Consider the following 14,351-nt stretch of genomic DNA (forward strand, 5'->3'; position numbering starts at 1 on the left):
TATAAAAACTAATTATTTCATGGGTGGTTGGCGATACTGTATAAAAAAATCGGACAAAATAAACATATCTATATGGATTATATTGAATGAATACTGAAGAATATTTGGTATATGTTTTACTTTTTATAAAATAAGAAAAATCTCCTTTTGCCGTGCGGTGATGTTGAACTGAAAGGGGCGTGGTTAGGCCGGTGTTGTAGATCAGTGGGACCGCTGAGCTTCAGCTCCGGTGTGTTTTCGGGCTGGCTGTTCTTTGTCCTCCATTACAGCTCGGATTCCCAGGCCCATCGTACGGCGCAGGCCCGAAGTAGCGCAGCCGCTCTGAGGTTAGTGCCCTACCGCGCAATCTCCAGCTATTTCAGCCCCGGCGCAGCCGCACCAACAAACCCGGCAGCATAGGGGCGAAAAGATGCAGATTGTTTTAGATACCGATGAGAAAACGAAAAAACGAATATTTGTCATTTTTGACGACAATACACGTTGCGCACACTGAGAATAAGTCGAGATAATGCAGCAATAGCGTTGGTGTAGGCCGCTAGGCCTGTTATGTATTGTGTTACAGTTGTAGCTCGAGATGGCGGGTTCGCTGCTACAGTAGTCGCGTTATTTTAGCTTACCAGTACACAGCACATGTAATCGCATGCGATGTTTGGTTAGCATGCAATATTTTGGATTCTGATTCCAATAATTGTTCTAGTTTTTACACAATTGTCTAGTATGTCGCTAAATACAGCCGCTTGGCCAGCTAATTCTCTAGCGAAATGTGTCTTGGACATTTGCTAGCCAACTACGTTTTTATGGTTGACTTGCTAGCTAACGTTAATAAGAGGTTTATTTAGGTTCTTGTCATATCTAAAAGCATCATCGGAGTTAACTAACAGTAACCTAGCTAACTACATGGCTAGTAAAATAATCATAACATTTGATCAGAAATGCTGTTAAACACTTAGCGAATCACATTTGCTAACTTAACTTAGCCACTAACCAGCTAACTTGTTATGGTCTATCCACCGCCATTGAATGGCAGGTTGGGTAGCGTTAGCTAGCTAGTACCTATGGTCTGTTATCAATATAGCTCGCATACGTCTCATTATTCGGAAGTATTTAATAGCAGAGACAGAGAATGCTTATCAGTGCAACCTAATTTTGAGTTACTGTTAGCTAGACAATCTCGATGTCAATTGATAATTTGTCAAGACTAACTGGTTGGCTAGCCAGCCCATTCCTGCCCCTGTCTGTCTCACTATCTATGTACACCCTCTCCCCCTCACATAATTCACAGTAGGGCTATATAACAGTTTATAAAGATGCATCATGCAAGCCATTCAACATTCAATCTTTGCATTTCCTGTCTCCCCCCCACCACCAAATCTATTCTGAAATATCATTAATTGGTCACCCAGTGCAATACTCAATTAGCCTTTTGAGTAGTAAAGTAATACATGCCTTTTGAATGAATATAGTCAACCTCAGCCATTATACATGCTATTTACATTTATTGAACATAAGTACAGAGGCACTGCATCAATGTGTCTACACTGACAATATTACTACTGGAAGATCCATATGCATCATCATTAGCTATGTCATGTATCACACATTTAGCTAGTACACATTTTCATATATAGCCCCTAGACATAACAAGCTTTATTTCATTGAGCCCTGTTAACATACTTCTGGGATAGTATCACAGTAGAAGTGGGCGGGGGCCTATACACACCCCTGAATGACACGTGTGTGTGTCCAGTTTGCTTGCATCAATATCCCATGGCCTAACTATTGCTGTAAAGCACATAAACCCCAACTCTGCTCCAGGAGGCAGGAGCACTTCTCTATGGCTGTCCCAGCCTGTTACATACTGAGACAGCAAAAAAATGAATTATTCCATGCAAATAGAATAAGTTATTTTCTATTCTTTTCAGTTAGTGTTTGAGGCTAGCACCACGCCATGGAGGACCACAACGTTCACCAGACCCGAGCACATGACCACCATCGAGGAGCACGCCGTGCAGCAGGTACATGTGGCCACGTACACAGATCACAGCATGCTGAGCGCCGACGAGGACTCGCCCTCATCCCCTGACGACGACGCCTATGATGACTCAGACATCCTTCACTCGGCCGGCAATGACGAGATGACCGCGCACCTGGCAGCCGCAGGTGAGCCCCGGCCAATGAGAGGAGGGGGTCTTTGGCATGATGGAGGACAGTCTATTAATCATAGTAGCAGAGTGAAATGAGCGCTTTGGTCTCTGTCTTGAAGAGGTTACTGTATTCAGGATCTGCTCTGCCAAAGCTAGGTCATGGGACCCTTGTTTCAGGGTCACGCATTAGGAAAATGACAGAATGCTGTGTTGAACAGAAAGACATGGTTGTCTGTCATGTAGAGTAGGCGATCATAACCAGCTCTGTACATAACATGTCTATCTACACCAGGGGTACTCAACTCTGACCCGATGAGGTCCGGAGCCTGCTGGTTTTCTCTTCTACCTGATCATTAATTGCACACACACCTGGTATCCCAGGTCTAAATCAGTCCCTGTAGAGGGGAACAGTGAAAGAAAAGGCAGTGGGACCTGGAATCCAGGTCCAGAGTTGAGTTTGACGGATCTACACTCTTCTGAATCTTTTCCCCAACTACTTATTTCAGACATGACATTGACAAGTCTTTGAACTGATCCCCACACCTAAAAGAGTAGTTATCCTAGCCATAGACATTTGTTCATATGTATGGTGTAATGTACATAACTGACCAGCAGATGGTGCTGTCAGACCACTAATGAGAACTGCTCCATTTCAACTGTTTTGTTTCTATTCACAGGCCCAGTAGGCATGGCTGCAGCTGCTGCCGTAGCAACAGGCAAGAAACGCAAGAGGCCCCACATCTTCGAGTCCAACCCGTCCATCCGCAAGAGACAGCAGACACGCCTGCTGAGGTGAAGGTCCCAAAACTGTCTATGACCCCAAAATCTTCTAGAACTCACCTAGGAAACTGTTTTCCTGCCTCTTTTTGTCTTGTCATTCTGAACAGAATCCTACTTTATTTAGTTTTATTTGTAATCATTTAGTTTTTTTCTGAAAGGGGGTATTTTATTTTAATTGAAGTATGGAATTACAGTCATTTGTCACGGCTATTTGTTTTTATAGTCCCCGTGACTAGGAAGAGCCCGTTTGAGTGATTTTTGTGGTGTTTTTGTGTCTGTAGGAAACTGCAGAGCCACCCTGGATGAGTACACCACCAGAGTTGGCCAACAGGCCATAGTTCTGTGCATCTCTCCCTCCAAGCCCAACGCTTTGTTCAAGGTGTTTGGTGCTGCGCCGCTGGAGAATGTGGTGAGTGCAAACATGTCTGCCACACGTCAGCCACACAGACGGATGATGTGTTGCCGCCTCATAATGTGTGGCTGAATCTGTAACACAGAAGAAAAAGGAGTTAGTGTTTCATATAAGGGAGTGTGTTCACTGTTCCTGCCTTACATTGGGGTTAAAACAATGGCCCAGTTCAACTTTTCTCAGTGCATCCGCTCTTCTGTCCTTCATTGGTTGAAGTAAACGCTGATCTGTGATTGGTGAAAGCAGTAGACTGAAACATCGTCTTCGCTCGACGAGGGCTTTTCCTTTCCTTACCTCAAGGAAAAGACAGATGCATTTAGAAAATATCAGTGTCGACAAATAGTTACCCTAAACGTTTTTCCTTCCTAGTGGTTAAGGTTACTATTTAAGGGGTTGTATTCTGATCTGAGATTTGTGCCTAAAGTCTTTTATCCAGAACATCCATTGCATTGGCCATTCAAGTCGCAGTGTCAACATCCTACCAACAGTAGTCTCAATGCATACTGACTCTATGCCCTGCAGTAGGGCTGGGCGATAGGACGATCTATATCGTGTGACGATAGAAAAAACGTCTATCGTTTCATATTATGCTCTTATCGTTTATTTCATTGTGTTACAAATCACACTCTTTACGTCAATATTTTTCATCAATTGGACGATGCTATGCGGAAGGAAATTTGCAACACAAACAAACATGGAGGAGCGTGAGCGTGACACAGAGCACAGAGACACAGAGCTCGTACCTAAAAGAGGGGCTGCTTCTGTCACATGGACGTGGTTTGGGTATGAAAAGTCTGACTCGGACCAGAAAACCGTCCTCTGCAAAATATGCCGCAGGCCGGTCCCAACAACCGGCTCAAACACCACTAACCTATTTTACCACCTACACAAGAATCATGTGAAACAGTATGGAGAGAGTCTACGGATCAGACCCCAGAAAAGTACAGTCGAAAGTGCTCAAAACAAACCCCCGACTCAGACGTTGCAAGTGGCTTTTGTCCGCGCCACACCATATGGCAAAGAATCACGAAGATGGAAGGAGATAACAGCTGCCGTTACAACTTACATCTGCAAAGACATGGCCCCAATTTACACAGTCGAGAAACAGGGGTTTCGTGAGTTAGTGCAAACACTCGACCCAAGGTATCAAATAGAATTTTATTTGAATTTATTTTACCTTTATTTAACTAGGCAAGTCAGTTAAGAACATTCTAATTTTCAATGATGGCCTAGGAACAGTGGATTAACTGCCTTGTTCAGGGACAGAACAACAGATTTTTACCTTGTCAGCTCGGCGATTCGATCTTGCAACCTTTCGGTTACTGGTCCAACGCTCTAACCACTAGGCTGCCTGCTGGTTACTAGTCCAACGCTCTGACCACTAGGCTGCCTGCTGGTTACTAGTCCAACGCTCTAACCACTAGGCTGCCTGCTGGTTACTAGTCCAACGCTCTGACCACTAGGCTGCCTGCTGGTTACTAGTCCAACGCTCTGACCACTAGGCTACCTGCTGGTTACTAGTCCAACGCTCTGACCACTAGGCTACCTGCTGGTTACTAGTCCAACGCTCTGACCACTAGGCTACCTGCTGGTTACTAGTCCAACGCTCTGACCACTAGGCTGCCTGCTGGTTACTAGTCCAACGCTCTGACCACTAGGCTGCCTGCTGGTTACTAGTCCAACGCTCTGACCACTAGGCTGCCTGCTGGTTACTAGTCCAACGCTCTGACCACTAGGCTGCCTGCTGGTTACTAGTCCAACGCTCTGACCACTAGGCTGCCTGCTGGTTACTAGTCCAAAGCTCTGACCACTAGGCTGCCTGCTGGTTACTAGTCCAACGCTCTGACCACTAGGCTGCCTGCTGGTTACTAGTCCAACGCTCTGACCACTGGGCTGCCTGCTGGTTACTAGTCCAAAGCTCTGACCACTAGGCTGCCTGCTGGTTACTAGTCCAACGCTCTGACCACTAGGCTGCCTGCTGGTTACTAGTCCAACGCTCTGACCACTAGGCTGCCTGCTGGTTACTAGTCCAACGCTCTGACCACTAGGCTACCTGCTGGTTACTAGTCCAACGCTCTGACCACTAGGCTACCTGCCACCCCATATGTGACACGTATTAATGCCAAAATAACATGCAGAACAGGCAAGCCCCCCCCACCCACCCCCACCAAAAATATATATTTTCGGCCTATTTTTATTTAGTTTGCAACTATAGTTGAAGTGTTTTCTATTTACCTTTTTTAGATTTAATATTTTATATTTTGTTACGTGCTTAATTGAACATTTGCACAAAGGTTCTAAATAAAAGAAGAAATATTCAAATATGAGTCAGTACCTTTTATTTGTTGAGTATAATTCAAAATGTAATAAGAAATAGGCCTTTACATGTGGTCATTTTATATAAACTATTTATTCATTGAATTTACAGAAAATGTGCTATATCGTGATATGTATCGTTATCGGGATATGAAATGACCTATGTCAGGATATGAGGTTTTGGCCATATCTACCCAGCCCTAGCCTGCAGAGTACCTCACATGTTTGGTTCTCAGACTGCTTTTACAAGGTTAGGGATAACCTTCCCTTGACCTTTGCCCCCTACTCTGGGTCGTCCACTAACCCATGTTTTTCCTACCCCTCCTCCTTCTCCCTGCAGGTGAGGAAGTACAAGGGCATGATCCTGGAGGACCTGGAGAATGCCCTGGCCGAGCACGCCCCCCCCGGGGGGGAACTAACCTCCGAGCTGCCCCCCCTCACCATTGACGGCATCCCCGTCTCTGTGGACAAGATGACACAGGTGAGATGATACACTGACACACACAGCTATATTTATTCATGTTTATGGGTGAGATGATACACTGACACACACAGCTATATTTATTCATGTTATGGGTGGACACACAGCTATATACATGTTTATGGGTGAGATGATACACTGACACACACAGCTATATTTATTCATGTGGATGTTTATGGGTGAGATGATACACTGACACACACAGCTATATTTATTCATGTTTATGGTACTATATTTATTCATGTTTATGGGTGAGATGATACACTGACACACACAGCTATATTTATTCATGTTTATGGGTGAGATGAGAACCCTCGTCTGTCCAGCAGATGGCGCCAGTTGGTTATAAATCCCTCACTGCTCAGACCATGGTTTCATGCGTTGGCTACGCTAGAAAATGACATGCTTCAAGGTCAAATGCCCCTTTTAGGTCAATTTGTCAAGGTTGTCACCTGTTCTCATGATGATAGTTGCCACTAGTTTCTCCAGCATGAGTTGCTCGTTAGAACTATAGATCCTATTTGATTCTAGTTTGTAATTTAACTACCGTAAATTCCGGACTATAAGCCGCAACTTTTTTCCCAGGCTTTGAACCTCGCGGCTTAAACAATGACTCGGCTAATATATGGATTTTTCCCGCTTTCAATTTTTTACATTTTTTTTTTTTAACATTCTGTGACGTGCTCCGTTTTTTGGCGGCATGAAGCTTTCATTAGACCAATGAAATTGCCGAACGGGTTACGGTCAAACAACTTTTTTGTTTACTGTTTAGATTAAATCGAGCGCTCTCAAACTTCCCATCATTCTGATTACGGTAGTCATTTTGTCACCCTCATCATGGCAAAGACACGGAGAAATGCATATGATGCAGTTTTCAAGTTAAAGGCGATTGATCTGGCTGTTGGAAAAGGAAATAGAGCTGCTGCACGGGAGCTTGGTCTTAATGAGTCGATGATAAGACATTGGAAACAGCAGCGTGAGGAATTGACTCAGTGCGAAAAGACAACTAAAGCTTATTGCTAATTTTTTATTTTTTGTTACAAGCCGTGTTTCGTTAAAGCCTATTTATTTTTGTTACAAGCCGTGTTTCGTTAAAGCCTGTGTAAAGTTCATTTGTTTCAATGTACCGGTAGGCACCTGCGGCTTATAGACATGTGCGGCTTATTTATGTTCAAAATAGTAAAAAATAAAAAAAAATCGGTGGGTGCGGCTTATATTCAGGTGCGCTTAATAGTCCAATTACGGTATGTAACTTCATGAGACACATTTGGAATCCATAATGAGCCAAACAAGGCTTTCCGATATGCCCGTATCGTTTTAAGAGGCAGATATCCTCCATTTGGTTGTCAGGGTGTGGTGCCAGTCAGTATGAGAGGAAGAGAAAGCAGTGAACGCTGTGTCCTGGTCCACACTAGAGTCCTGTTCTGTAGGCACGAAGCGGACTGAAACAGGGAGGTGCTATCTGAACTTATCCAAAAAGTAAGAGCCACTCATTTTTGTTTTTCCATTCCAAAGTGTTTTGCTTCGCTGTGCCCTAATGAACACAGCCCAGAGATGGCTCACAGAGTAGTCTTCATCCCAAGTGGTGCTAGCTTGTTTACTTCACTGCTGACACAGTCATTGGATCGTCATCATCAGAGACTTGGTACCATGGCTCGCCCTCAGAGACACTACCCCAGGGAGAGGGGACAGAGGCAGCCAATCACTGAGCCCACAGGGATAGAAACAGCCAATCACACGGCCCACAGGGAGAGGAGCGGCCAATCCTGTCTCCTTTGGGGCAGGCGTGATAGAACCAGGAAGAATCTCGATGGTTGTTGTTTTTTTGTTTGTTTTTTTAGTTGAGGAGAGGAGGATCTGTTGCCTTACTTTACTCTGCCAAAGCTGGTTGGCAATGGGTTTACGGACGGTGTGTTCTTATTTTTTTATTTCACCTTTATTTAACCAGTTGAGAACAAGATCTCATTTACAACTGCGACCTGGCCAAGATAAAGCAAAGCAGTGCGACACAAACAACAGAGTTACACATGGAATAAACAAGCGTACAGTCAATAACACAACAGAGAAAAAAGGGGGGGGGGGAGAAAGTATATAAAGTTTGTGAAAATGGCGTGAGGAGGTAAGGCAATAAATAGGCCATCGTAGCGAAGTAATTACAGTTTGGCAAATTAACACTGTAGTGATAGATGAGCAAGTAGAAATACTGGTGTGCCGAAAAGTAAATAAAAACAATATGGTAATGAGGTAGGTAGCTTGGATGGGCTATTTACAGGTGGGCTATGTACAGCTGCAGCGATCGGTTAGCTGATGTTTAAAGTTAGTGAGGGAAATATCAATCACCAATTTTTGCGATTCGTTCCAGTCATTGGCAGCAGAGAACTGGAAGGAAAGGTCGGCCAAAGGAGGTGTTGTCTTTGGGGATGACCAGTGAGAGATACCTGCTGGAGCGCGTGCTACGGGTGGGTGCTGTTATCGTGACCATTGAGCTGAGATAAGGCGGAGCTTTACCTAGCAAAGACTTATAGATGACCTGGAGCCAGTGGGTCTGGCGACGAATATGTAGCGAGGGCCAGCCGACTAGAGCATACAGGTCGCAGTGGTGGGTGATATATGGGGCTTTGGTGACAAAACGGATGGCACTGTGATAGACTGCATCCAGTTTGCTGAGTAGAGTGTTGGAGGCTATTTTGTAAATGGCATCGCCCGAAGTCAAGGATCGGTAGGATAGTCAGTTTTACGAGGGTATGTTTGGCGGCGTGAGTGAAGGAGGCTTTGTTGCGAAATAGGAAGCCAATTCTAGATTTCATTTTGGATTGGAGATGTTTAATATGAGTCTGGAAGAAAAGTTTACAGTCTAGCCAGACACCTAGGTATTTGTAGAGTTCCACATATTCTAAGTCAGAACCGTCCAGAGTAGTGATGCTAGTCGGGCGGACGGGTGGTTGCGGGCAGCGAACGGTTGAAAAGCATGCATTTACTTTTACTAGCGTTTAAGAGCAGTTCGAGGCCACGGAAGTAGTGTTTTATGGCATTGAAGCTCGTTTGGAGGTTAGTTAACACTGTGTCCAAAAAGGGGCCAGAAGTATACAGAATGGTGTCGTCTGCATAGAGGTGGATCAGAGAATCATCAGCAGCGAGAGCGACATCATTGATATATACAGAGAAGAGAGTCGGCCCAAGAATTGAACCCTGTGGCACCCCCATAGAGACTGCCAGAGGTCCGGACAACAGGCCCTCCGATTTGACACACTGAACTCTGAGACGTAGTTGGTGAACCAGGCGAGGCAGTCATTTGAGAAACCAAGGCTGTTGAGTCTACCGATAAGAATACGGTGATTGACAGAGTCGAAAACCTTGGCCAGGTCGATGAAGACGGCTGCACAGTACTGTCTTTTATCAATGGTGGTTATGATATCGTTTAGTACCTTGGAAGCCAGATTGCACAGCGGAGAAGGTACGGTGGGATTCAAAATGGTTAGTGATCTGTTTATTAACTTGGCTTTCGAAGACCTTAGAAAGGCAGGGCAGGATGGATATAGGTCTATAACAGTTTGGGTCTAGAGTGTCACCCCCTTTGAATAGGGGGATGACGGCGGCAGCTTTCCAATCTTTAGGGATCTCGGACAATACGAAAGAGAGGTTGAACAGACTGGTAATATGGGTTGAGACAATGGCGGCGAATAATTTTCGGAAGAGAGGGTCCAGATTGTCTAGCCCAGCTGATTTGTATGTGTCCAGGTTTTGCAACGGGGGGGGGTTCTGGAGCAGCTGGAGAGCCAGGTCAAATCAGTATCCCAGGACACTCACCTGGCTGGGGCCAGAGTGACGGGAGAGTATGGGCTTTGTGGAGATGTAGTCTGTCGACTGCTACTATGCTGAATAGGTGTCTCTTTCAAAAGAGATGCTCTCAATGAGACAAACCTGTATACATGTAAAGGTTAAATATAGTAGTGGAGTGGAAGACATGGTTGTGCCAGGAGAAAGGCTCAAATAAGAGGTTGTAAGATGGATAGGGATTGAGTGACAACCAGGGGAGGGGAGTCAGCCTGACTATCCCTGGAGAGGCTCATCTGGCTGGGTTTGGGGAGTTCACGAGAGGGCCCTGGTGGCTGGTGGTATGGAGAGCCTAGGAGCAGCAGGTGAGTCAAGAGACCAGCCAGGGTGAGCCAACCCGTAATTACAGCTCTTTGGGTTTGGAGTGGCTGGCTGCTGATTGGCTGATAGCCTGCCGGATTAGACCAAAGGGAGGGGGGTTAACGCCACACACAGTCACTGTAATTAGGCCATCTGTCCCCCAATTCCCCCCCTCACCAGCTTCAGGTGGAGAAACAGAGGCACTGAGGAGCTTACTATAGCTGTTGCTACCTGCTACATTAGTAAACTAGTCTTTGTCGGTCTCCATTTTATAAACTCTGACATGTGTGTTTCTGTTGTTTTTGAGAGGGTTTCTCCAAACGCTAATTCACTGGCTGCAACTACAGCAGGACTGAGACGAAGACGGGTCAGAATGGCTTTCTCAAAAACAATTTCTAGTATGATATGTTATTACCAGAGGTTACCCATCCATGTTTCAGACTGTCCAGAGCCAGTCAAGGCACCGCCATTTTGTCTACTCTCTCAGAACACAGAGCAAACTGGATAGCTGTGTGGTGATTCTATTTTTAGCCAAATCTACTCAGTGATGTCAATGTGGGTAGATGCTGCAGTGGCCCCATCCCTACCCCGGCCCCAGTATTACCAGGGACACTGAGGACATGGGGACTAAACCCACCCCAGCTGGGGAAGACACACACACAGGGCTACACATACCACACACACAGGGCACTGGTAAGGCCCCCTTCATCTCAGAGGAGGAGGGGGCAAATCAGAATAAATAAATGAGGAGGCCTCTTATGCAAATAGGTTGGATGAGTCCAAGCAATCAGGCTTCATTGTGGTTAGTCGTCAATCCTAACTGTTCAGAGTACAGTTCACAGAGTACAGCACACCACTTAAACAGTAGGGAGAATGAATGAAACATCATCCACCTACTACTGGTTTAAAACTACTACTGAATCTCCTCTGGTCACTACAGCAGTCTGTTAACATGTTATTGAACTGTAGATCTACTGAATCTCCTCTGGTCACTACAGCAGTCTGTTAACATGTTATTGAACTGTAGTGAATCTCCTCTGGTCACTACAGCAGTCTGTTAACATGTTATTGAACTGTAGTGAATCCCCTGTCACACAGCAGTCTGTAGTTGAATCTCCTCTGGTCACTACAGCAGTCTGTTAACATGTTATTGAACTGTAGTGAATCTCCTCTGGTCACTACAGCAGTCTGTTAACATGTTATTGAACTGTAGTGAATCTCCTCTGGTCACTACAGCAGTCTGTTAACATGTTATTGAACTGTAGTGAATCTCCTCTGGTCACTACAGCAGTCTGTTAACATGTTATTGAACTGTAGTGAATCTCCTCTGGTCACTACAGCAGTCTGTTAACATGTTATTGAACTGTAGTGAATCTCACTGAATCTCCTCTGGTCACTACAGCAGTCTGTTAACATGTTATTGAACTGTAGTGAATCTCCTCTGGTCACTACAGCAGTCTGTTAACATGTTATTGAACTGTAGTGAATCTCACTGAATCTCCTCTGGTCACTACAGCAGTCTGTTAACATGTTATTGAACTGTAGTGAATCTCCTCTGGTCACTACAGCAGTCTGTTAACATGTTATTGAACTGTAGTTAATATGGGTGTGTTTATCTGGATGTAGTTGTTTGTTACAGTACAACTGATGGAGACTAGAGTGTCAGCTATTGAGGCGGTTCAGGTTTTCTGCCCAGAACAGGGTTTTGTTCATTTGGGCAGGCAACAGCGAAAAGTTGTAAAATGTTTTTCAGCGGAAAAGGAAAGAGCGCAGTCCAGGTAGTCCCTCTAGGTTTCAGTCTGTTTTCTTCCATTCAGTGCCACCCAAGTTCAGAGCCATTAGGCCAAGATTGTCTTAGTTCATCAGTCAGGGAGGCAGACTGGAGCATCAGTCATAGACTGGCCTGTAGATAGACCTCAGTGCAGTGTGGTCTCCTTTTTAGAAATCCTATTTCTGGGCCCAGTCCACCTCAGCAAGCTGCAGGTATGTAATCAATACCGCTTCCCTCCCCTAGTCAAGGGCGCGTGTGTGTGTGTGTGTGTGTGTGTGTGTGTGTACCACTCACCCCCTGTATCTTGTTTCCTCTGGTCAGGCCCAGCTGCGAGCGTTCATCCCAGAGATGCTGAAGTATTCGACGGGCAGGGGCAAGCCTGGCTGGGGCAAGGAGAGCTGCAAGCCCATCTGGTGGCCAGAGGACATCCCCTGGGCCAACGTGCGCAGCGACGTGCGCACTGAGGAACAGAAACAGAGGGTGAGGATGAAAACAAACTTTCCCTGTGAATTGCCTCCCTGGTATCATTACAATGTTGAATATGGTAGAGAGGTAGGACGTTGTGGAGGTCAAAGGGTCTTTGAGTGGAGACGGTTAGAGAATAATAACTTGGTGGGACAGAGTTCTACCAGGGACAATCCAACACTAATAACTTGGTGGGATAGAGTTCTACCAGGGACAATCCAACACAAATAACTTGGTGGGATAGAGTCACGGGACATTAGAGTTCTACCAGGGACAATCCAACACAAATAACTTGGTGGGATAGAGTTCTACCAGGGACAATCCAACACAAATAACTTGGTGGGATAGAGTTCTACCAGGGACAATCCAACAATAAGTTATGTGGAAATGACTTCTTTACTGTTTAAAATATGTTTAGTTATGAAGCATAGGTATCAATGAATACAAATGTACATTTTGTTTGACTTACTATTTTACATAAAAGACAACAATATACAAAAAAGTATACCATCAGAATATCATTGCAATGAAATTACTTATTCAAATGATTTATGTATTGCAACTAAAGCCCAGACTGAATTCAGCTCCGTTTCACTCCACTATATCAATTAGTAAAGTTAAACTATAGTGAAACATGGCGTAATTCTGTCTGGGTTTCAAGAGTACCGGAAACAACACAAACAATCTACCAGTCCCCTTGTATAACATCTCGTGCTGTGGCGCCCCTTGCTAGGTGTCGTGGACGCAGGCGCTGCGGACCATCGTGAAGAACTGCTACAAGCAGCATGGGCGCGAGGACCTGCTGTACGCCTTTGAGGACCAGGTGCCACAGCACACGGCCATGACCACGGCCACCCACAGCATCACCCACCTGGTGCCCTCACAGACCGTGGTGCAGACCATCAGCAACCCCGACGGCACCGTCTCCCTCATACAGGTCAGATTTCCCATAGGTACAGATCTAGGATCTCCCTTAACCAATATTTGGTCAAGTTCCGGGGTAAAGTTTCCCCTAGGAACAGATCAGCTTATTTTTTTGTGGGGTAATGCCAAACTGGCCCAAGATCTGGAATTTTGCAACCCTACTAAGGATCCAGATGCCGCAGGCCTCCCTGTCTATAGACGGCCGCAGGCCTCCCTGTCTATAGGCGGCCGCAGGCCTCCCTGTCTATGGGCGGCCGCAGGCCTCCTGTCTATAGACGGCCGCAGGCCTCCTGTCTATAGACGGCCGAGGCCCGTAAATGGCGGCCGCAGGCCTCCCTGTCCATGGGCGCGGGCCCCTGTCCCTGGACGGGCCGGCAGGCCTCCCTCTCTCTGGGTGGTGATTAAAAGATGCCCTGGGTGATGATTTGAAGGGATATAATCCATGGGAAGGATTTGGCTGTTTTGTACCCAGGCTGCCCATTGTAATCTCCCTTTCCTCTCTCTGTCTCTAACTCTCTTTTCCTCTCTCTTCCCCTCAGGTGGGCACAGGGCAGACGGTGGCCACTCTGGCCGATGCCTCGGAGCTGCCAGGCACAGTGACCGTGGCCCAGGTCAACTACACTGTGAACGACGGAGAGGTACACACACCACACACCTCATCAGTCTCTCAGAACACAAACGCGCACACACACACACACACACACACACACGCTTCCAAATACACACATGTGCAGAGACACCTGATTCTCCTATCTGATGACTGTATGCGGTTGTAATGACAGTCCCTCCTGTGTGTAAGGTGTGTTACTACTATTCTGTGAGGAGTGTTAATGTTACTGTTAAGTCTCCAGAGTAGTGAACATAGCGTGTAGCTGAAATGTTTCTTTGACTGGCTCCATTACACACTTTTAGGCAATATGCCCCTTT

At 45.8% G+C, this 14,351-nt stretch overlaps 1 protein-coding gene across 1 annotated transcript in view; it reads left to right on the forward strand.

Annotated features, from left to right (window-relative positions):
* Nucleotides 1–1,982: 1,982 nt before the first annotated feature.
* LOC123728087 (nuclear respiratory factor 1) overlaps nucleotides 1,983–14,351 on the forward strand; it is a 40,988-nt gene continuing 28,619 nt past the window's right edge. The window contains exons 1-7 of the mRNA XM_045698656.1: nucleotides 1,983–2,160; nucleotides 2,822–2,936; nucleotides 3,216–3,333; nucleotides 5,990–6,130; nucleotides 12,357–12,515; nucleotides 13,234–13,437; nucleotides 13,964–14,062. Of these exons, the coding sequence (XP_045554612.1) occupies nucleotides 1,983–2,160; nucleotides 2,822–2,936; nucleotides 3,216–3,333; nucleotides 5,990–6,130; nucleotides 12,357–12,515; nucleotides 13,234–13,437; nucleotides 13,964–14,062 (1,014 nt within the window). The remainder of the gene's footprint in view (nucleotides 2,161–2,821; nucleotides 2,937–3,215; nucleotides 3,334–5,989; nucleotides 6,131–12,356; nucleotides 12,516–13,233; nucleotides 13,438–13,963; nucleotides 14,063–14,351) is intronic.

The sequence above is a fragment of the Salmo salar genome, chromosome ssa17 (assembly GCF_905237065.1).
Source record: "Salmo salar chromosome ssa17, Ssal_v3.1, whole genome shotgun sequence".
Lineage (NCBI taxonomy): Eukaryota > Metazoa > Chordata > Actinopteri > Salmoniformes > Salmonidae > Salmo > Salmo salar.